Source organism: Bison bison, unplaced genomic scaffold (assembly GCF_000754665.1).
Source record: "Bison bison bison isolate TAMUID 2011002044 unplaced genomic scaffold, Bison_UMD1.0 scf7180017864368, whole genome shotgun sequence".
Taxonomy (NCBI): domain Eukaryota; kingdom Metazoa; phylum Chordata; class Mammalia; order Artiodactyla; family Bovidae; genus Bison; species Bison bison.
The window spans coordinates 1,707,023-1,729,192 of NW_011494940.1; the positions used below are offsets into that span (position 1 = coordinate 1,707,023).

Here is a 22,170-nt window from a genome sequence, read left to right on the forward strand (position 1 = left end):
CTATCCCCTCCACTAGCTTTGTTCATAGTGATGCTTTCTAAGGCCCACTTGACTTCACATTCCAGGATGTCTGGCTCTAGGTGAGTGATCATACCATCGTGATTATCTGGGTCGTGAAGATCTTTTTTGTACAGTTCTTCTGTGTATTCCTGCCACCTCTTCTTAATATCTTCTGCTTCTGTCAGGTCCATACCATTTCTGTCCTTTATCAAGCCCATCTTTGCATGAAATGTTTCCTTAGTATCTCTAATTTCCTTGAAGAGATCTCTAGTCTTTCCCATTCTGTTGTTTTCCTCTTTTCTTTGCATTGATCTCTGATGAAGGCTTTCTTATCTCTTCTTGCTAATCTTTGGAATTCTGCATTCAGATGCTTATATCTTTCCTTTTCTCCTTTGCTTTTCGCTTCTCTTCTTTTCACAGCTGTTTGTAAGGCCTCCTCAAACAGCCATTTTGCTTTTTTGCATTTCTTTTCCATGGGGATGGTCTTGATCCCGGTCTCCTGTACAATGTCACGAACCTCCGTCCATAGTTCATCAGGCACTCTATCAGATCTAGGCCCTTAAATCTATTTCTCACTTCCACTGTATAATCATAAAGGATTTGATTTAGGTCATATCTGAATGGTCTAGTGGTTTCAAACTTCCCTAAACGTCTGCAAAGGAAAATACTATACACTAGGCACCAATCAGCAAAGAAAGACAAAATGTCTTTATAATTAACCAGTTTTTGGTCCCACACCTCAGTGAAGAACTCTCATATGCTACACAGGAATTAGTGGTAACACCATTTCCCAGAGCAGATATGGCCTAAAACCAATGCAGGCTACATGGAGAAATACTGGGAGGAAAAACCAGACCAAAGTAAACTAATCAAGCTATAAGGGAACAGAGCTGATACAGGTCTCCTGCCTCAGTCCTGACTGCCATACAGAAGGGCATGTATTCCAAACGGAAAGATGACCAGGGGCTTTTAATACTCTGCATCATGAAAGAAACAGAACATCATTGTGTCAGCCTCCAAAAAGCAATGTGATTCCACTCTAGAATACAAAGCCCAGAATACCAGCGTTGTTCTTATCCTCCTGAGGGAGGCAGAAAATGCCTTGACCTTAACTCAGTTTGGTAAAGAAGGGGAAGAGGGAGACAGGATGAGAAAAAAGAGAAGAAACTGCAAAACACTGTGCTCCCTCAACTGGGCACTCCTCACAAAGGTTAAAATAAAGCACATAAGTTCAACAGAGAGGACTAATCTCTCTCCCCATGTGCCAATCTGCTTCTCAGCTCCGTCCACTTCTACCTGTGGCTGACCAAAGATACAGAAGGGAACAATATTCAGTAATACTTAAAAAACAAAAACAAAATTATACTAATGCTAATGAATTACAAAGACCAAAATTTTAAATTTATAAAAGAGCAGTTTAAGTTTTGGTATAAAATGGTAGAGAAAGAAACAGAAAAATCAAGTAACTTTTTAATATCATATCTAGTATAAGATATAGCATGAGAGTTAATTAAATTTTAACGATAAAATGGTAATGAGGACTGATCAAAGACATCAGGAACAGAGAACTGTGAGGCCAGAAAGACTTTCAGAAACTGTAACGTGCATCCTGGGCCTTCCTTCTTCTCTTCCTGGGATGTTCTGGGGTGCCCCATTCCTACGGCCCTGATTTTTATTCGTCACCTCCCCATTTCTCTGCAATCCTTCAGAGACAAATTTAAAGCCAATGATCTTCATGCTGCCAAATTTAATGGATACTTTGCTGTTTTCATCTTACTTAAACTTTGCAAAGGACAACTATTATTTTTGATTGTTCCACATTCATTCCCCCTGTTTAGGTAACAGGATCCACACTTTATTTGGGGATCTACCCCTCCCTCACTGGATACATTCTTGGTGGGACTGTAGAGTAAGGTGTTCTTTCCTATCCTAATGAACTGTTGGGCAGTCAACTGATTTGTTCATCAGATACTTTACCTTAGAACGTGAATTCTAAAAGAAGTAAGTAACTAAAAGGTAAAAACTGCTACAGCAACCTGTTCATTCTAGTACTGCAATTATCAGTCTCCCCCTGGGGCTGCTCAGATTTCTGTCCTTTTCAAAGCCAGGGCCTTCAGTATTTCCTTTGATCCTGTGAGCTGCCCACATCCTTGTCATAAACTCTTCTCCTCAAGTAAATTGGTCATTTGCAACCAGAGTCATAACTGATATTTTCCCTTAGAAGCATTGCCTCCTTCCACAAACACTTTACTCTCTTTTGCCTCTAAGATTCTCATTTTAATCCTACCTCATTGGCCACTCCTCCAGCCTTCTCTGATAACACCTATATTCCTCTTCAACTCACCTTCTAAATACTAATGTTCCTCAGGAGTTTGCAGGCCCTCTTCTCTTACTATATTATATTACCCTCCTAGTGTGAACGCATGGCTTTAAATGACATGGTCTCCAAAAAAAATTTTTTTAATTATTTATTTATTTTTAAATTTTATTTTATTTTTAAACTTTACAATATTGTATTAGTTTTTGCCAAATATCGAAATGAATCCGCCACAGGTATACATGTGTTCCCCATCCTGAACCCTCCTCCCTCCTCATACCTATAGCCTAGATATGTCCTCTGAGCTACAAACTTGTATATATAATTGCTTATTTGACATCTCTACCTGATGTTTTGATATCTCAAATTTAACATATTCAAAATGAATTCTCTCCCAACCGTTTCCCATTATCCCCTGCCAGCCCCTCTGACCACAATCCTCCACTCAAGGGAAGGCCAAGATTCACCCCATTTAGAAGTTACTTTTATAACTTCTTTCCTTTGCTCCCAGTATGCAGTCCAGCTACAAGTCTGGTCTTGAGTCTATCTCTAACCTACCTACTTCTACTGCCTCTACTCCACTCCAGGCCACCATCAACTGTTGCCTTAAAGTACCATTACTGCCTCCTAACTGGTCTCCCTGCTTCTATTCTTTGCCTCCCTTCATTCTGTTCTCTTTGCATCACTCAATATCATCTTAAACTATGAATTTTCGCATTTTCTTCACGTGGCTTCCCAATATATCTAGAAAAAATCCAAAATCCTTATCCAGTCCTATAAGGACATATGTGATACATTCCTGCTTCTCCAAAGACATTCCAGAGTTGTTCTCTATTACTTGCTCACCAAGCTCCAGCCAAATGGCTCTCCCTTAGTTCCTTGAACACATTTAGCTCTTTCCTATGCTAGTGATTTGCACGTGTCATTTCCTCTACCTAGGAATGCTTTCTCTTCCATTGGTTAGCTGTTTTTTTATTCTTCAGGGCTCTGTTCAACCATCAACTCACATAAAAAGGTTATGTATGCCTGATCACTTTATCCCAGGAAGGTTCCCCATAACCCCAGTTTACTTTCTATCCATCCCTACTGTTTCCATTACAGCACCCATCACAATTTCGAATTCTTTTGTTTTTATATAGTATTCACTTTTTGTCTGGCTATCATAAAAAAGGGCAAGCTTGTTTACAAATTGTAAGCTCCATAAACAAGGACAAGAACTAGTCTGTCTTGTTCACTACTTTATCTCCTAGCACCCAGAACCCATCACCTGGTGCCTGGCAGAGTACTGTATGTAATTCATAAGGAATTTAGGTCTCCAAGAGTCATTTCTGATACTATGAAGCTCTGAGACTGTCTTTACTATGAGCTTTAAGGGCTTTTATGCAAGCTTCTCTGTAAGCAGCTAGTAGGCACTAAATAAATATTTGCATATTGAATGAATGACACCACAAATGATAAATGATACCCAAATTTTTGTCTCTATTACTAACCTCTCTCTGAACTCAAACTATTTCTAACTGCTTGCTAGGTATCCCCAAGTGGATGTTTATCTCAATTTTAACCATGTCCAAAATCCAGATTGTCATCTTCCCCACCAAACCTGTTCTTCTTCCCGTATTATCCATTTCAGTTATTGCCCAATTTTCCTCCCACTCAGCTACAAACTCTAGATCTTGAACAATCTCTCTCATCCTCCATATCTAAATAATCCCAGTGGTTCTGATTCCTCCAAATTTATTCCTACCATAATGTACTGTTTAGGTTTTTCATTATCTTTCAACTCCAACATGCAAACAAGCTTCTAACTGGCCACCTTGCCCTTAAAATTCCCCTTTCCAATCCATCTTTTATGCAGCCACTCTAGTTATCTTTCCAAAACACAGAGAAGTTTATGTCACTTCCCTTGCCCAAAGTTCAGTGCCTCAGAATTAACAGTCAAATCCCTAAGCGTGGCATTTTAAATATTCAACAGTATGTCCTCAAATACTGTTTCAGTTAAAGCATCCACTATACTCCTCAATGAATCCTTTTCTCCAGTACACACTGAATTGGCTACTAAATGAACATTCCAACCTATTTCAGTGTTCAAGATCTTTCCCTTGGGATAGTTCTTCAGTAATAAGACCCTCCAGTAATAAACGCTGCAATCCAGCTGTGATCTTTGAAATCCTTTCCTGTCTTCAAAATCTAACTCATATGCCATCCTCCATGAAGACTCATCTTTTCCCTCCAGTCAAAACAAATCTATCCTTCCCTGGTGTTCTCACAACACAGTTTAACCTCTCTTTAACAATTCTCTCACCCTGCTTTGGGAGTTAGTCGTCTTTCAGCATGTTTTTCTCACTAGTTAAGATTCACTGAATTTATTCATCCTCCCACTAACTCAGCATGGTGCTTGCACAAACTAAACATTTAGGAAATATTTACTGAATGAATAGGTAACCTTCTTCATTTACAGGGGGTGCGGGTGGGGGTGTCAAAGCTAGAGATTAAGTAATTTGCCAAAAACGAGATCTCTACTTAGCTTAGTTGACCTCACTTTGTCTCATACGAAGACAGTGGAATTTTTCACTCCCTACCAATAACAAAACGCCCCTGGTTTTATTTTAAAATATTTCTTTCATCCTCTTTACATATTAAATATGCTGCGTCGACCATTGGGTCAAAATGAGGAAGAAGTACTAATTCTTAACTTCAAAGTTAATATTTAACTTTGAATGAAGTTTAACAAATGAATCCTAAGTGCATTTCAGAGCCTCATGAGCAAGAGGGATAAACTTTAATAAACTAATTGAATTCTTTTCTCCGAAGAGACTTCAGAGGATAAACAGAAACTGCGAAACGAATACAGGCGGTAAACACTCACAGCTCCACACCCTCGCCTTCAAATGACACGCGAAGGAGAAACCGGCGGCCCAGCCCCTCCGAGTCGGCAGTCTTCCTTCTTCTAGTCCCAGAAAGTGGACATATGGAAAAAGAAGGTAGATCTGGGGCTGAAATATCCAGGGCAGAGTCGCCCTGGCATCATCGTTCCCCGATTACAACGGCCTAGTGAAGGGCCCCAAGGTTGGCGGGCGGGCCTCGCTGCGGGTGCAGTCTGGGAGCCCCCGCCCAGGGCACTCGCTGACTCTAGCTTTCTCAGGTCGGTCTTGTCCCCATGTCCCTGGCCCCCAAACCAAGTAAAGGAGCGGAAACACCGGCCCCAGAAGCCCTCGAGGAGAAAAGCCGAAGCCGTAGGGCTTCAGATCCGCCGCTCCAGATCCGGGTGGGGTGCCCCGGGGGCGGTTTCCCGGTCCTCTCCGGGGACAAACTCGGCCCGCGCCCCCGAGAAGCCGGCGCTGACTTCCTCCCTCTCGGAGACCACCCAACCGAGCGGGTGTGGTCGGGACCACCCGAGAACTCACCTTCTAGTCCCGGGCAGCAGTCCGTCAGTCAGTCGGTCCCGAATTCTGTCCACACAGAGCGTCTTCCGGCTCTTGCCGGAAGCAGTTCAAGCGCGGGACAGGAAGTTTGGCCGCCCCCACGCACACACCCACTCGCTTGCCTCCCAGCCCCGCGACCGTATAGCCGAAGAGGTTTCCCGCCCGGTGGCCTCAGGCCTGCGCGGGCCAAGCTGGTAGCGCAGGGCTTGGCTCTGTGAGGGTAGGATCTGCGCTCTCCCGCCTCCCACTCATTCCCTTTCGGCCTTTGTAGCTCCGTGGTCTGCGAAGCCCGAAAAAACGGGGTCAGTCAATTCTAGTCGTGACGTCACTGCTTCCCTGCTGCAACGGACGGGGTAGTTTTTCCTGTCAGCTGAGATCAGTACAGGTTGCAGTGGAGGCAAGCGAGAAAGAAAAGATCACTACTTAAACATTTATCAGAGTTCTCTCAGTGGAGAGGACTTTGAAGCTTAAGTGGAACTTAAGAAGGAACTTCCAGAATAGTTCTGCATTGCATACCGGGCGGGGTAAAAAAATTGAGACTCAGGTGTATAACTTTCTTTTTGAAATGTGGATTCCCTAGTCTTCGTTCCGTCAGTACATTCGGATGTAAAGAGCTCTCGGATGTCCACAGGGGGCTAGAACCCTTGAGTTTCAGGCTTGATGCCACAATTTAGAGCTTTATGTGTCTGACTTGAGTTTTTGAGATTAGTAATTTTTGAATACTTCCTGGGTCCCAAAGGATGGAGAGACTCAGCTAAGATAGTGGTGTGCCAGCGTGCTCAGCCACGTCCAACTCTTTTGCGACCCCATGGACTGTAGCTCCCCCCCGCCCCCCAGGCTTCTCCAGGCAAGAATACTGGATTGGGTTGCCATTTCCTTCGCCAGGGGATCTTCCCCACCCAGGGATCAAACCTGCATCTCCTGCATTAGCAGCCAGTTTCTTTACCACTGAGCCACCTGGGAATAAAAGCCATTTTCTAAGAAGGGCGTTTTCAAGAATAGAGACAGAGTTGAAGAAACCAGTAGTTTCCTACACAAAGGATGGTGATTTGAAAAGAAGCAACACCTTTCAAGGGAAGGTTATTTCCTCCTTAGATAAGCCGAGTTTATCTATCCCAGGTGCCTATGGGGTTCTTGTTGTTCAGTCGCTCAGTTCTGTCAGATTCTCTGTGACCCCATGGGCTGCAGCACACCAGGCTTCCTGGTCCTTCACCATCTCCTGGAGTCCACTCAAACTCATGTCCATTGAGTCGGAGATGCCATCCAACCATCTCATCATCTGTTGTCCTCCTTCTGCCTTCAATCTTTCCCAGCATCAGAGTCTTTTGCAATGAGTCGGCTCTTCACATCAGTATTAGAGCTTCAGCATCAGTCCTTCCAATGAATGTTCAGAGTTGATTTCCTTTAGGATTGATTGGTTTGATTTCTTTGCTGTCCAAGGGACTCTCAAGAGTCTTCCCCAGCACCACAGTTGGAAAGTGTCAATTCTTCAGCACTCAGCCTTTTTTAATTGTCCAGCTCTCACATCCTTACATGACTACTAGAAAAACCATAGCTTTGACTATACAAACCTTTGTCAAAAGAGTGACATCTCTGCTTTTTAATATGCTGTCTAGGTTTGTCATAGCTGTTCTTCTAAAGAGAAAGTGGGATATTTACTTGGGAAGTTAAAGTGTTTGTCGCTCAGTTGTGTCTGACTCTGCAATCCCATGAACTATAGCCTGCCAGGCTCCTCTGTCCATGGAATTCTCCAGGCAGAATACTGGAGTGGGTTACCATTCCCTTCTCCAGGGGACCTTCTTGACCCAGGGATCGAACCCAGGGTCTCTTGCATTGCAGGCAGATTCCTTACTGTCTGAGCCACCAGGGAAGGGCCTACCTAGCTCAAGAGACTGGAAATAAGATAGATTTAGGAGTTATCAACACTTAGACAAGAGATGAAGCTCTCTATGGAGATGAAATGGAAAAGTATATACAACAGAAAGAGCTGAAGGCCACTGAGGTCAACTGGAGTGACTGATACAACACAGTTCGAATCTACACAAAAGCATACTACAGTTTGTAAACTGCTGACCATAAACCAGCACAACACTTAAAAAAAAACCCTCAATTTTACTGTATTAAAGGGTTGATTACAATGAATAAAACAAATGCTCTTATATAGAGATACATTAATAGGTCCTGAACATGCATGTTTACAACCATTTGTTACTTTTGCTCAGTCAGTTCTATCATTTTTTGAAGTTGTATTTAAATCTTTTTCATCACTTAAAACTTGAAGTGATGTCTATACCTATTTCTCTTGAAATCTTTGTAACTATTTGATAGTATGCGCCTACTAACCTAAAATAAACATAGGCTTTTATCAATATAGATTTGGGTTTTTAGGCTATACTGTGGACTACTTGGCAAAACACAAATAGATCATCTTCTGTAGTAAGTCCCTCCATCAACCTAACCAGTCTCAGTTATTTAACTTATACTACTTCTGACACAAAGCCTCTATTCTACTCCAAAAACTGTTCCACAAGCTCTGAATTTCCCCCAACTCCTGCACACACACATACCCTGCCATTAAGTCCCTTTTCCATCAACACAATATGGAAACACTATCCTATTTATTCTTGCATCAAGCTACAGTTCAAGAATTACGTAAAGCATTTCCAAATGAATACATATTTGTAAGTGTCTTTTCAAGTATTCTATTTTAAACAAACATTATAAAGTTATAAAAACTATTAAAAATATTTTGTATGATCTATTAAAGTTACATTAAATCTCCAACAGTTTCTGAATATCTGATACAAATTTCATGTAATATTAGTTTTAGCAAAAGAAGGAAAAATAGGTCACGTTGACATCAATCTATTATAGTAAATAGTCATATAGGATGTAGAGTAAATATATGATATTGAAGATATAGGCGTGAATTATGTTGTGCAACTAAGAAAATATCACCTATTATCACATTTAAAGCAAAGCGATCTATACTCTTAAGGGTTTTTTAATGTATCATGAAATCTTTCAGCAGAATGGAAAGAAATCCACGTATTTCCTTGATGAAGATGTTTATGGAGATTACAAAGAAGTATCTCCTGAAATGCAAACTATCTGCTTTCCGATGTTACCTCCTGTCATCATGGACTGGAATGCAGCTGGAAAGAAAAAAAAAAAAACGAAGTTATCTGACAACATAATGTCACCATCATACATGTTTGTCAATAGACCAGGCACATATATGATTAATGTGAATAATTTCTTTGATGATTTTAAGTACTGAAGGAAACTTTCATGAAAAGAAACCGCTAGTAAAACTGCTACCAAAGTTACAGGACAAATCAACCCAATTAACATCTTAAAAATGTGTTTTTTACCCAAACTATAAATGTTTAATTGGCGTCTACATCCATGTTCAATGTTACAGAGTCTGAAGACTACAGCAAAATAAGTATGAGGATAAATGTCAGAAAAAACAATTGTAATAGCTTAAAAAATATTAGAAATCTAACCATAAAGTTTTACTAAGTAAGTGAAATGAACATCTATCATGTGAGTGAATTTTATATTTCAGTTTGGTAAACACATTAACCAAATACATTAGATCTTCTTCTTAAAAAGGAAAAATTAACAGTTTGATTTAATTCTCTTCATTTAAAATAAAAGATTGCTGAAATCTGTATGTTAGCCAAAAAAAAGAAGTCCAAATACTGAAAATCTGCTTAATGTAATCTTATGATTGATGACTTAGAACCATTCAATCTGAGAAAGTTACCTAGAGGCTAGATAACTTTCATAATTCTTAAAATTTTTAATAATTATTTACAAAAACAAAGAAATATTTTATAATTTGAAATGAGAAAAAAATAGCTCTTAAATACCACTAAGTTGAACTTTCATAGAGTTTAAGATATTTAAGGTTTCACAGGAAAGAAATGTGATTCAAAAGAGAAAAAAACAACTGAAAAGAATTAAAAGAAAAAAGACAGTATTTGTGCTGAACAGATGTGTATAGTAAATGAATCTACATTCATCTTACCTCCCATGTTTTCCAATCCATTTATCATAGTCTCTTTGATCTATAAATCGAAATAGGTATATTTTATATTGTTCAGACTTCAGTGTTTCTACTTAATGGTTTACATTTTTGCAAAAGGCAGCAATATTATTTAGCACTTTCTGTCTAAAAATAGATATTTTTCATTTTATATAGCTAGATCAGAAAAGTTTCCTATCAATTGATTTTTTAAAATATTAATACAATCCTATTTTCCCACTGTCTAATCTTCAGTTATATGTCATATGCTGTATGCCCTCTTTTCAAAAAACAAACTATATAAGCACACATACACATATACCTTTGCCTATCATTTGCATGTTTCAAGAACATCCTAGGTCAGGGGTCTCTGGACCTCAGATTGATAATTGCTGATTTTCAACCACAAGAAGGGCAGGTTGTAGGGTGGTGGAGAGGTACTAAGAAATGCTTAAAAGATTTTGGAGAAAGAACAACTTCTAACACACAGTAATATTCCATAAATATTTGCTAATGAATATTACAATTTAGAAAAGACAAAAACCTATAATCTAAGAAAAGTAAAGTTTAATAAAATTTAAATAAAGGGAATGATGAGAAGGTTTCTCAATCAGGAGCATTATACTCCTCTGGGAGGTAAAGTTAATTTATGATATTCAGTATACTTTTATTTTACATAAATATTTATTATGAAACTAATATTAAACTCAAATAATACAAAAGCATATCAAGTAGCAGGAAGAATGATATTGATCAAGAATAGAAGCAAGTTCTACCTTTAGCTTTCCTTCTTTAAACCACTGACTCAGTTGGAGAATACCAAACTCAAATTTATCCTTATAATTTAACACCAGAAATCTTTCTCTGTAGTGGGGAAGAAAATGATAATGATCAGAGACTAGGGAGGGAAAAAGCTCATATCAAATCATTCCTGAATTCAAAAATGTGTTAATTACATAGAGTCTGGTCAAATACAGCTTTAGGTGCAATTACAAGCATACGTATCGTGCTGCTGCTGCTAAGTCGCTTCAGTCGTATCCGACTCTGTGCGACCCCATAGACAGCCTCCCACCAGGCTCCCCCATCCCTGGGATTCTCCAGGCAAGAACACTGGAGTGGGTCAAGCATACATATAGTGGAGTTCTATTGTTTTGTCTGCTCAGGATCGACAGTCCCATGTAGTATTAACACTGTGGTTTTACTTTGTAGGTTGCATCTTTCCCTACCCTCATGCGATGAAAGCCAGGCCAGTCTGAGCCAATACTTATCAGCTTTGGGACTTGATAAAACTGTAAGAAGAGAACTGTTCTCTTTTTGCTTGGATTGCTAACCTGGTGAAATGCAAGAGCAAAGATTACAGTCATCCTGTTGCTACTGCAAGAGGAGAGTCCGCAGGGAGCCACACCAACCCAGAAAAAAGCACAGCCCAGGGTGAAGAAAAACTGAGTCTGGACACCACTATGCAAACCTTTTACCCAGCCAAATCTAAGCCAGTACTAATATTGAACTTCTCAATACATGAACCAATAAATGTCTTTTGCACTTAAGCCAATATGAGTTGAATTTCTAACATTCACAAAAAAAAGATGGACTGAACAGGTGCATTTTTCAAAAAGTTTTCTGCCAGGGAGCTAGTTAACCAAAACCTAAATACTGAACCACCTTAAAATGTACATTTTCAAATTTTATATAATAGGAAATAATTATATATGAAGAACAATATATTTCCTATACATCTGTGATCTTTATTTTTTTACAGTCTAAAAGCAAAATACATCATTTATTAATTTTTTGTATATTCTTTTTTTAATTTTTATTTATTTATTTTTTTTTACTTTACAATATTTGTATTGGTTCTGCCACACATCAGCATGAATCCGCCACGGGCGTATGCGTGTTCCCCATCCTGAACCCATCTGTGATCTTTAAACCTATTGAATCTGGTAATATGGGGAAAGTGTAGAACATACCTTGTGATGTTTCTTTCTTTCTGGATTGCTTCTATAGCAGGGGGTAGTGGAGGAGGATAAGGCACATCTTTGTTGTACTGAGAAATTTGACCACATAGGATGATGTGGCTGTTCTGATTCATCTGTTCAGAGAAAATTGATGATTATACCTTAAGATATATACCTTCCCTGTATTTAATGATCTTATGGCTGCCTCAATGAAAGCCTCCTTGATTCTAGTATTTAATCTTTTTTCTTAGTTTCCGTATCAGGGATTGAACCTATGCCCTCGGCAGTGAAAGTGCACAGTCCTAACAACACTGTTGATTAGGACTAAATACTATAAGGAATTCCCTATAGTATTTAATCCCTTAATGCCAATTAATTGATTTTGCTCTAAAGACTCACCCAGTATATGTATCAAAGAGTTTTAATTAGCTAGCAAATAAATCTACCCCAAAGGTTTTTCCAGTAGTCACGTATGGATGTGAGAGTTGGACTATAAAGAAAGCCGAGTGCCAAAGAGTTGATGCTTTTGAACTGTGGTGTTGGAGAAGACTCTTGAGAGTCCCTTGGACTGCAAAGAGATCCAACCAGTCCATCCTAAAGGAAATCAGTCCTGAATATTCATTTGAAGGACTGATGCTGAAGCTGAAACTCCAATACTTTGGCAACCTGATGCGAAGAGCTGACTCATTTGAAAAGACCCTGATGCTGGGAAAGATTGAAGGCAGGAGGAGAAGGGGATGACAGAGGATGAGATGGTTGGATGGCATCACCGGCTCAATGGACATGAGTCTGAGTAAACTCTGGGAGTTGGCGATGGACAGGGAGGCCTGGTATGCTGCAGTCCATGGGGTCGCAGAGTCAGACACAACTGAGCGACTGAACTGAACTGAAAGGAATATAGAGGTAAAAAATAAGATTTTGGTAATCTGTAAAAGAATTTCATTAGTTGTCATTGTCATCATTGTTGCTACTTCATTATTGGTAGAGTATTTCTTTGGGTTTAAATAATTTAACCTCAGTTGAAAATAATTTTACATATAGTAAAGGACAATGTAGTGTCAATAGCTAATGTTGATAAATTATAAAGCTGTTGATTAAAATACTCAAATACCTGTAAACTATAAAAATCCTTTCCCAACCCAAAGTCAGAGGGCGATGGCTGAGAGCTGATGGTTAGAAATGAGTTAAAGCTTAGAACTTCACTTGTATAATACAACTGTAATTTTTCACAAAAATAAAAGTGAAAATATAACATTGCTAGAACTAAAACTAATGCTCATAGTGCAAATCTGCAAACAAATGGAAACAGCTTCATCAAGCTCTTCTGTATCACTTAATTAGAATACTGACCATCATGTTGTTTTTCACCATAAACCCTACAAGTTTATAAAGTTTTTTTTTCTCACTATCAGTTAAAAAGATATCACATCAAATAAAATATAGCATTCAAATTTATAACCAAATCAGAAAACAACCTGACTTATTACTGTATCACTGATGTCACCGCCAACATTGTCGAAGTAAACATCCACTCCAGCTGGGCATAATTTATGGAGTTGTTCTGCAACATTCCCCTCTTTATAATTAATTGCAGCATCGAAGCCCAATTCTGAGGTCAAAAAGAGGCACTTCTCAGGTGTTCCACAAATTCCCACGACTCTCGAACAGCCCAGCAAACGGCCAATCTAGGGGAGAAATTTTTGAAAATTAAACAACTTTCTCTTGTCACAATTTACGTGGAAAAATGTGAAAATATGAAAGATAATACAAGTACCTATATGAAAATATTCATCACAATTTAGGCTTTTGTAAGTCTTTTCAAGAAAGGTAATTTGAAACCAAAAGAACTGAGAACAGATATAACAGCATTTTTAAAAACATTAAGAGTGAATAAAATTAGACTTAGTTTGAAGGTTAAAAATCTCACAATTTAAAGATGAGCTCATAAAAGGAACACTCAAACCAAAAACATCTCTATCTTGCAATTCAATATTTTTTGGGCCTGTGAGGAACTAAAATCACTATTAAGATAAAATGTTTGTTTCTGTGGTTTCACACTTTGAAGGCTACTATTCATAAAATAATGTACTTTATAAAACTGTATCATAATGTTTATATCTCTGTTGCTGTTGTTTAGTAGTTAAGTCATGTCTGACTCTTTTGCAATCCCATGGACTGTAACTCGCCAGGCTCCTCTGCCCATGAGATTTCCTAGGCAAGAATACTGGAGTGGGTTCCCACTTCCTTCTCCAAGGGATCTTCCCAACCCATGGATTGAACCCATATCTCTGCGTCTCCTGCACTGCAGGCAGATTCTTTACCACTGAGTCACTTGGGAATATATTAACCTACCTCTAGAACCCAACAAGTGCTTTCTTATTTGAAGATATTTTTTAAATATAAATTTATTTTTTCAATTCATGGAATTCCAGACACGTACTCTGTGATTTTTTTCTCCTTCATACAGATCAGAGCAATGCTCCAGCATTTACCATGTCATTTTTGGTTAAAAGAGAATAAAATATAAAAAATCTACAACATTTTTCGCATTGTTAGGAAGAGAGTCTAAGCATGCAATAATATCATTTCTACCAAATATATGTAAAATAACATTACAAATTTGTTCAACTGTATATTTTAAACTATATACACAGATCCAGAGATTCAGTTATGACCAGTTTTTTAGAAAATCAGATAATTCCCCAAAAGCTTACCTGCCCAGCCAAGGATCCACAAGCACCAGCAGCCCCACTAACAACCATTGTCTGATTAGATCCAGCAGTTATATGACCTTTTTCCTGTACCCCAATCAAGGAAGTCAAACCAGGCATCCCTATAGCTCCAAGAAAATATGAAAGGTGTCCATCCACAAGTTGTGGGTCTACCTAAAATAAAATATATACCTTTAAAAAAATAATATTAGGAATTTCTGTCTTAAGTCAACAAAGTAGAGACAACCTATGACTTCATGAATATGAACTCCCCAAATTCATATGTTAAAGACCTAACTCTTTCAGTGTGACTTTATTTGGAGATAGGGTCTTTAAGGAGATAATTAAGGTTAAAATGAGGGCATCAGGGAGGGGGCCTTAATCTGATAGGATTAAGGGCCTTAGAAGACAAAGGGCCACCAGAGATCTGTTTCTCCGAAGTTCACAGAAGAAAGGCTGGATGCTGTGTGAGGATACAGGGAGAACAGGGCCATCTGAAAGCCAGGAAGAGAGCCTCCAACAGAAACCAAATTTTCCAGCACCTTGACCTCAGACCTCTAGCCTCCAGAACTGTAAGAAAATAAATTTCTGCTGTAATAATAAATTTCATTCCATTGTATTTTGTAATAACAGTTCAAGCGGTTTAAGCGGACTATAAACAACCCAACATAAACAGTAAACCATTTTTCAGTCTTTCTTGCCAGTGTCTCAAATATATCAAAAGAGAAGAAACACTTTACAGGAAAACACTACACAAAATTAGAAGGTTTAAAAATCTCTGAGCAATTTCAGAGTAAACACTTATCTATATAAAAGTCAGCTCAAACTCTTTAACAGTTCTCGTTACTGATACTTCAAATGTTTCATGAAAATATAAGGAAGGTGTGATACAATTTCTTCTCGTTTAATTACAGAGTAAAATGAGGTCTCTCAGCTTTTCAGCATTTTACACTTATATGTTTAACAGGCCCAATCAATAGTTAATTGTACATCTCTTACATTTTCTGTCTGTTTTCTTATCTGTAACATTAAGGGAAAATGAAAAAAAAAATTATATAGAAACTCTCTACCATAAAAGTTTTATAATAATTTTAGAGATTAAAAATGTAACAAACCACCAAAAGTAATCAAGATTCACCACCTTGATTTGCAATTAAACTGCCACAAAGAAAAAAATGGCAGTCTGTAATCAGTTTTAAATGGCTATCAGTCAATTCTGATGTGTAGATAAAGGTAATGGAAATATTAAAGTCTACAATACACAGAAAGGTCTACAGTACAACATACAGAAATATGGTGGTTTGGTGGTTTAGTTGCTAAGTTGTGTCCGACTCTTGTGACACCATGGACTGGAGCTTGCCAGGCTCCTCTGTCCAAGGGATTTTCCAGGCAAGAATACTGAAGTGGGTTGCCATTTCCTTCTCCAGACATAGAAATATATCCTGTAGGTAGCAGTTATCTATTAGTAAGGCCAGTAAAAAAAAAACATCGTGAGATAAGTTGTGTTTAGTAAACATCATTTTTCTATCCTTTCTGAATTCCTCTTCCTCATTTGTAATACCTACTCCTCAAACATTTTTAAGCTCTCCCCAACTGCTCAATTTCCCATTATATCATTATGACAGGCAAAGCTAGAAACGCTGAATGTTTCTTTTTCACTTCCTACTAGAAATTTCTAGTTAAACATTGTTTATTAGTACCATTGATAAAATGATTGTGTAATGTCTCCCATATCACTTGTATCTTAACACCCACCTTTAACTAACTGTAAGAATTTGTAATCATAAAAAATACTAAAATTGTATAAAGCTTTTTACAAAGCCTTAATCACATTTATTATAACTAAATTTAATTTAAATCAATTCTAATTTAATTAAATTTAATTTAATTCTCACATTCACTGGTGAGATAGCTATTGTTTTCATTTTGCACATGAGGAAACTGAGGTTAGAGACATACTGTAACTTCCTTGATGACAATTATTAGGCTGAATTACATGAAGCTGCCAGTTTTTGTAGGTCAAAGCAGACAAATACTGGTAATTTCACATGACTCAACCAAACAGTAGAAACCAAACTCAAGATTTCTGCCACAAGATAGAATTTCAAGCACAAACCAAATGGATTTCTTGAATCAAGTGGTAATTGCTTGTTGTTATTGTTCAGTCACGTAGATGTGTCCAACTCTGCAACCTCATGGACTGCAGCATGACAGGCTTTCCTGTCCTTCACTATCTCTGGAGTTTGCTCAGACTCACATCCATTGTGTCAATGATGCCACGCAACCATCTCATCCTCTGTCGGCCCCTTCTCCTCATGCCCTCAATCTTTCCCAGCATGAGGGTATTTTCCAATGAGTCAGCTCTTTGCATCAAGTGGACCAAGTATTGGAGCTTTCTTAGGAAACCTTTCAAGCATTTAACTATAAAGGGCATTCTGGTTCTTAGTATAAAGCATTTTTTGATGCTTATAGCTCAGGTTTTATTTTATACATGTAAAATTTGAGAATTAAATATGGAAAACAACATCATTCATTGGCAATCTAAGAACTGTCATATATAGTTATAGCCAACAGTGGAAGAGGAATAAAGGCTTTTCACATTCTGGAAGCTATCTAAAAAGAAAACATATGCTTTTATTTTTCCCCTGACAGCAAACAAAACTGAACATCAAATCCACAAAGGAATAACAAGAGAGAAAAATCAGATCCTTTATATTGTACATCACCTTTTCAAGGATATTTCCATCCAGAATAACCTTGGTTTGCCAGGGCCAATAGAAGGAAGTCACAAAATCACCTTTCATAAAATTTGTGTGTTTGCTTTCTTCTATAATCCCAACACCTCCACCATCAACCACCTGAGACAGCTGCCAAGGTGTTATATAGTCACTGCCAGTGTCTTCATTCATTCTACAACGCTGAAAAAAGAAACATAGATTGGGATACTTCTGTCTGATAATACTGAACCAGTTTACTTATTCACCCAGTGATTAAAAGGAAGTATATAATTCAGTAATATTAAGTACAGTGTTAGCCAAACAAAACTCATCTTAATTTCTCTTTTCCTTTTAGTTATTTTTTATCCTGAAAAAAACAAGAAATGAAATTCAAAAAGAATTTAATGAACCTCAAACCTATTATATAGAATGAAATAAATAAGAAAGACAAATATCATATATTAATGCATATATATATATATATATATATGGAATCTAGAAAGATGGTACTGATGATCCTATTTAGGGGACAGCAAAGGAGACACAGATGTAAAGAACAGACTTACAGTCACAGTGCGGGAGGGAGAGGGTGGGATGACTTAAGAGAGTAGTATTGAAACATATATATTATGACATGTAAAACAGATAGCTAATGGGAATTTTCTGTAAGATGTAGGGAACCCAAAGCCAGTGCTATGTGATAACCTGGAGGGATGGGATGAGGAGGGAGGTGGGAAGGAGGTTTAAGAAGGAGGGGACATAAGTATACCTATGGCTGATTCATGTTGATGTATGGCAGAAGTCATCACAATATTGCAAAGTAATTATCTTCCAATTAAAAATAAAATAAAAATTTAAAAATAAAGTAAAAAAGAATTTAAGGAGCTTTCCTGGTGGCTCACTGGTAAAGAATCTGCCTGCCAATGCAAGAGACAAGGGTTCGATCCTTGGTCCGAGAAGATTCCACAGGCCATGGAGCAACTACGCCTGTGTACCACAATTATTGAGCCTGTGCTCTAGCGCCCAGGAACAGCAACTATTGAGCCCACTTACCACAGCTGCTGAAGCCTTCAGCACCCTAGAGTCCGTGCTCCACTACAAGAGCGGCCACCGCAATGAGAAGCCTGTGTACTCCAGCAAACAGTAGACCAACACCCTGCCGCCCCACACAACTCCGCTCTAACCCTGCAACCAGAGAAAGCCTTTGGGCAGCAACAATGAGCCAGCACAGCCAAAAATGAATAAATAAATGATTTTTTAAAGTATTTGAGAGGATATGTGTAGCTTCTATGCAAATTCTATGCCCTTTAAAAAAAAAGAATTTACATTCTAAAATTAGATTGTGGTAAACAGACAACTTTGTGAGTGAATTAAAAACTATTGAAGTATACAGGACATGTGGATTGTGTGTGTGTTAGTCGCTCAGTCATGTCCAACTGTTTGCAGCCCCATGGACTACATCCTGACAGGTTCCTCTGTCCATGGGAATTCTGGCAAGAATACTGGAGTGGGTTGCCTTTGCCTCCTCAAGGGGATCTTCCTGACCCAGGGATCGAACCCATGTCTTTTATGTCTCCTGCATTGGCAGGCAGGTTCTTTACCACTAGTGCCACCTGGGAAGCCCCTCTTAAATATTTAAAGAAATTTATGTCCTATATGCTAGCGTAATACAAGATTCTGTGTCAATGGGTTGTAGCAAATTAGGTACACTGACATGTTGCTGATAATATTATAAAACATCCATTTTTAATAGAAAACAGACTTGCAACATATAGACCATAATACTACTCATTTCTTCAGTTGAGCAATACTGCTTCCACAATGGAAATAACCCAAAAGAGAAATGAAACAATTTTTATACAGCTGTTCATCAAACTTCAGACCAAGTACTACATCATTCCCCCTAACTTCAGATGGATGTTCTCTTTATTCAAAGACAAAGTGTCACCACAGCACCACACCCTTCCATAGAACTAGGGCTAAAGACTTCTCTGGGAGGCAATTAAGGCTTTCTTCCTCTCTGTGGCTCGTTCTTTCCTCTCTTACGGAGGCCAAGATGTACAAGTCTATAGTGTGGTCCAGGGGATGGAAGAGATGGAAGTCTGCTCCATCAAGGGGCCCTACATGGACTGGTTCAGTTCACCAGGGTAAATGACCACATGGCATATTGATGCCAAAGCTCCTGTGGGAATATACTATACTTCTGCTTGTGTGCCCCTCCCATATATCCTTTCAATTTTTTTTAAGATTTAAAAAGAAATGATTTATTTATTTTTGGCTGTGCTGGGTCTTCATTGCTGCACAGGTGCTTCCTCCAGTTGCAGAGAGTGGGGGCTACTCTTCAGTTGCGTTGTGTGGGCTTCTCACTGCGGTGGCTTCTCCTGTGGGCTCTAGCACATGTGGGCTCAGTAGCTGTGGCGCACGGGCTTTAGTTACCCCATGTGGAATCTTCCCAGACCAGGAATGAAACCCATGTCCCCTGCACTGGTGGCAGACTCTCAACCACTAGACTACCAGGAAAGTCCCTATATATTCTTCAAAGCAAGTATAGCAGCCATTGGATACCGGCCACACCAAGTCCTGATTCTTAAGGCTAATCGAAAAAGTGGGAAGGAGTATAGGTAAGTGAATGATGTCAATAAGATAAAATGTCATACAACCAGCAAAATAATATTTGGACTAATTTCTCATATGAAGATATGAATATAAAATCACAAATATGAAATCAAAATAGTATATACATATTAAATATAACCATGTAAAATATAATATGCACATAGTGATTAAAATCAGTCATAAAAAAAAAAAAAAAAGAAATTAAAAAAAAAATAAATAAAATAAAATCAGTCATAAATTTGGAATGATACAAAATTACAATCATTAATTTAATGCTCAGCAGATTCCTTTTTTCCCTTTAAAGATGCCTGTGTCCTTTTTTTTTAAAGAATGCTTTTTAAAAAATATTTATTTGGCTGCACCAGGCCTTAGTAGTGGCATGTGGGATCTAGTCCCCTGACCAGGGACTGAACCCAGGCTCCCTGCAGGAAGCCTCAGAGTCTTAGCCACTGGACCCCCAGGGAAGTCCCACTTATGCTTTTTTAAGAACAGTGTCTAGTGAAAGCAACCAAAGTCATTTTCTTCCTTCTTTTAATTCATATTTAATAAGCACTTATGCTAGTCACTGGAGATACAGGGATAAATAAGACCTCTGTTTTAATAAGTTCTTATTAGGGAAGACAAACATCTGATAACTAAATAATTATTAATTAAAACTGGGATACATGCTGAAGGTCAAGGTATTTTTGAGAAAATCTAATAGAGAGGAATAGTCTGAGGGTTAAGGGTGATTTGCCAAAGTAAATCTCTTTTAAAGCATAAAGCAGGCTTCTAGGGAATAAGAGGGGTTGGTCAGGGAAAGGGAAAGGAAGTTTTTAGATATGGAGGCTTGTTTTAATTTGTACCCAGAATTTTGTTTTTTTTTATTATTATTGATCTACTTGTATCTGTGTTGGGTCTTCCTTGCTGCATGCTGGCTTTTTCCAGCTGTGGTGGCTTCTCTTACTGCAGAGTTCAAGCTCTAGAGCATGGGCTCGGTAGTTGCAGCACCTGGACTTAGTTGCCCTGAGGCATGTGGGATCTTCCTGGACCAGGGATCAAACCTGTGTCCCTGCACTGGCAGGCAGAGCCACCAGGGAAGTTCCCAGAATGTTGTTTTAATCAGTTATTATAATATGACAGACATAGATACAATTGCCTTGAAAGAAGAATTTATTGTAATACCGTAGAGAAAAGGCATATCATATCACACAGGGCCACATAGGAAAGTACCAGAGTTTGGAGGCAAAAGTGGGGAGAGGACAGCATGGCCCACTCTTTATTGAGGCTTCCAGGAAAAGGAGTGGTAAGGTAGGGTAGGCAAGCTTGGGTACATTAGAGTTGGACAGACTGAATAATTTCAGTGGGCTCTGGCTCATGGATGTGTTCCTAGTTGTCTGGCACCTAGCCCTTGGGTGATTTAGGGCGGGGTAGAAATATTGATGTGGAATGTGAGAGTTAGAGGAAGGAAGTGGCTGGAAATATGGGTTTTAAGTTGATTGATTTACATATGAAAGGTATGTCCCACGAAAATTGTTTATTATCTCTAAAAATCAGCTAGCACTGGGAGGGGCAGTCTCTCCAGGATTAGCAAGGCCCCTAAGATGTCAAAGCATCATAAAATACAGAAAATGATTTTATGACAAATTATAAAATACAGAAAGACATGATTAATGCAAGGCCTAAGCCAAAAGGCGTACTGGTGTGTTACACAAGAATCAAGTCCAGCAAGGCGAGGGTCAAAGGGTATGGGAGAGGCTGGACAGCCAAACAGGGGCCAGAGTCTTAGACCATGTCCAGAAAGTTAATCTTTCAGTTCAGTGCAGTTCAGTTGCTCAGTCGTGTCCAACTCCTTGCGACCCCATGAATTGCAGCACGCCAGGCCTTCCTGTCCATCACCAACTCCTGGAGTTCACTCAAACTCATGTCCATCAAGTTAGTGATGTCATCCAGCCATCTCATCCTCTATCGTCCCCTTCTCCTCCTGCCTCCAATCCCTCCCAGCATCAGAGTCTTTTCCAATGAGTCAACTCTTCACATGAAGTGGCCAAAGTATTGGAGTTTCAGCTTTAGCATCAGTCCTTCCAATGAACACCCAGGACTGATCTCCTTTAAAATGCAAGGTTGGATCTCCTTGCAGTCCAAGGGACTCTCAAGACTCTTCTCCAACACCACAGTTCAAAAGCATCAATTCTTCGGCGCTCAGCCTGCTTCACAGTCCAACTCTCACATCCATACATGAGCACTGCAAAAACCATAGCCTTGACTAGACAGACCTTTGTTGGCAAAGTAATATCTCTGCTTTTCAATATGCTATCTAAGTTGGTCATAACTTTCCTTCCAAGGAGTAAGCGTCTTTTAATTTCATGGCTGCAGTCACCATCTGCAGTGATTTTGGAGCCCCAAAAAATAAAGTC

The 22,170-nt window shown here is 38.8% G+C and overlaps 2 protein-coding genes and 1 long non-coding RNA gene across 7 annotated transcripts in view; 1 reads left to right on the top strand and 2 right to left on the bottom strand.

Annotated features, from left to right (window-relative positions):
- ZNF410 (zinc finger protein 410) overlaps positions 1-6,539 on the bottom strand; it is a 43,083-nt gene extending 36,544 nt beyond the window's left edge. For 2 of the 4 annotated variants that reach the window (XM_010855777.1, XM_010855778.1), the window contains exon 1: positions 5,722-6,538. The gene's annotated coding sequence lies outside the window, so the exon portion shown is untranslated. Of the gene's footprint in view, positions 1-5,183; positions 5,265-5,721 lie in introns of all 4 variants that reach the window. The other 2 variants (XM_010855776.1, XM_010855775.1) reach the window with 2 other exon arrangements.
- Positions 5,184-11,319, top strand: LOC105000089. The gene is made up of 2 exons (XR_826688.1): positions 5,184-5,298; positions 10,982-11,319. It is a non-coding gene; the product is annotated as an uncharacterized LOC105000089 (long non-coding RNA).
- Positions 7,832-22,170, bottom strand: part of PTGR2 (prostaglandin reductase 2) — a 21,809-nt gene continuing 7,470 nt past the window's right edge. For both annotated transcript variants that reach the window (XM_010855773.1, XM_010855774.1), the window contains exons 4-10: positions 17,168-17,359; positions 14,445-14,615; positions 13,206-13,415; positions 11,743-11,864; positions 10,549-10,636; positions 9,776-9,815; positions 7,832-8,894 (exon numbers count right to left, since the gene is read on the bottom strand). In XM_010855773.1, coding sequence (XP_010854075.1) covers positions 8,818-8,894; positions 9,776-9,815; positions 10,549-10,636; positions 11,743-11,864; positions 13,206-13,415; positions 14,445-14,615; positions 17,168-17,359 — 900 coding nt within the window. In that variant the 3' untranslated portion in view covers positions 7,832-8,817. The remainder of the gene's footprint in view (positions 8,895-9,775; positions 9,816-10,548; positions 10,637-11,742; positions 11,865-13,205; positions 13,416-14,444; positions 14,616-17,167; positions 17,360-22,170) is intronic.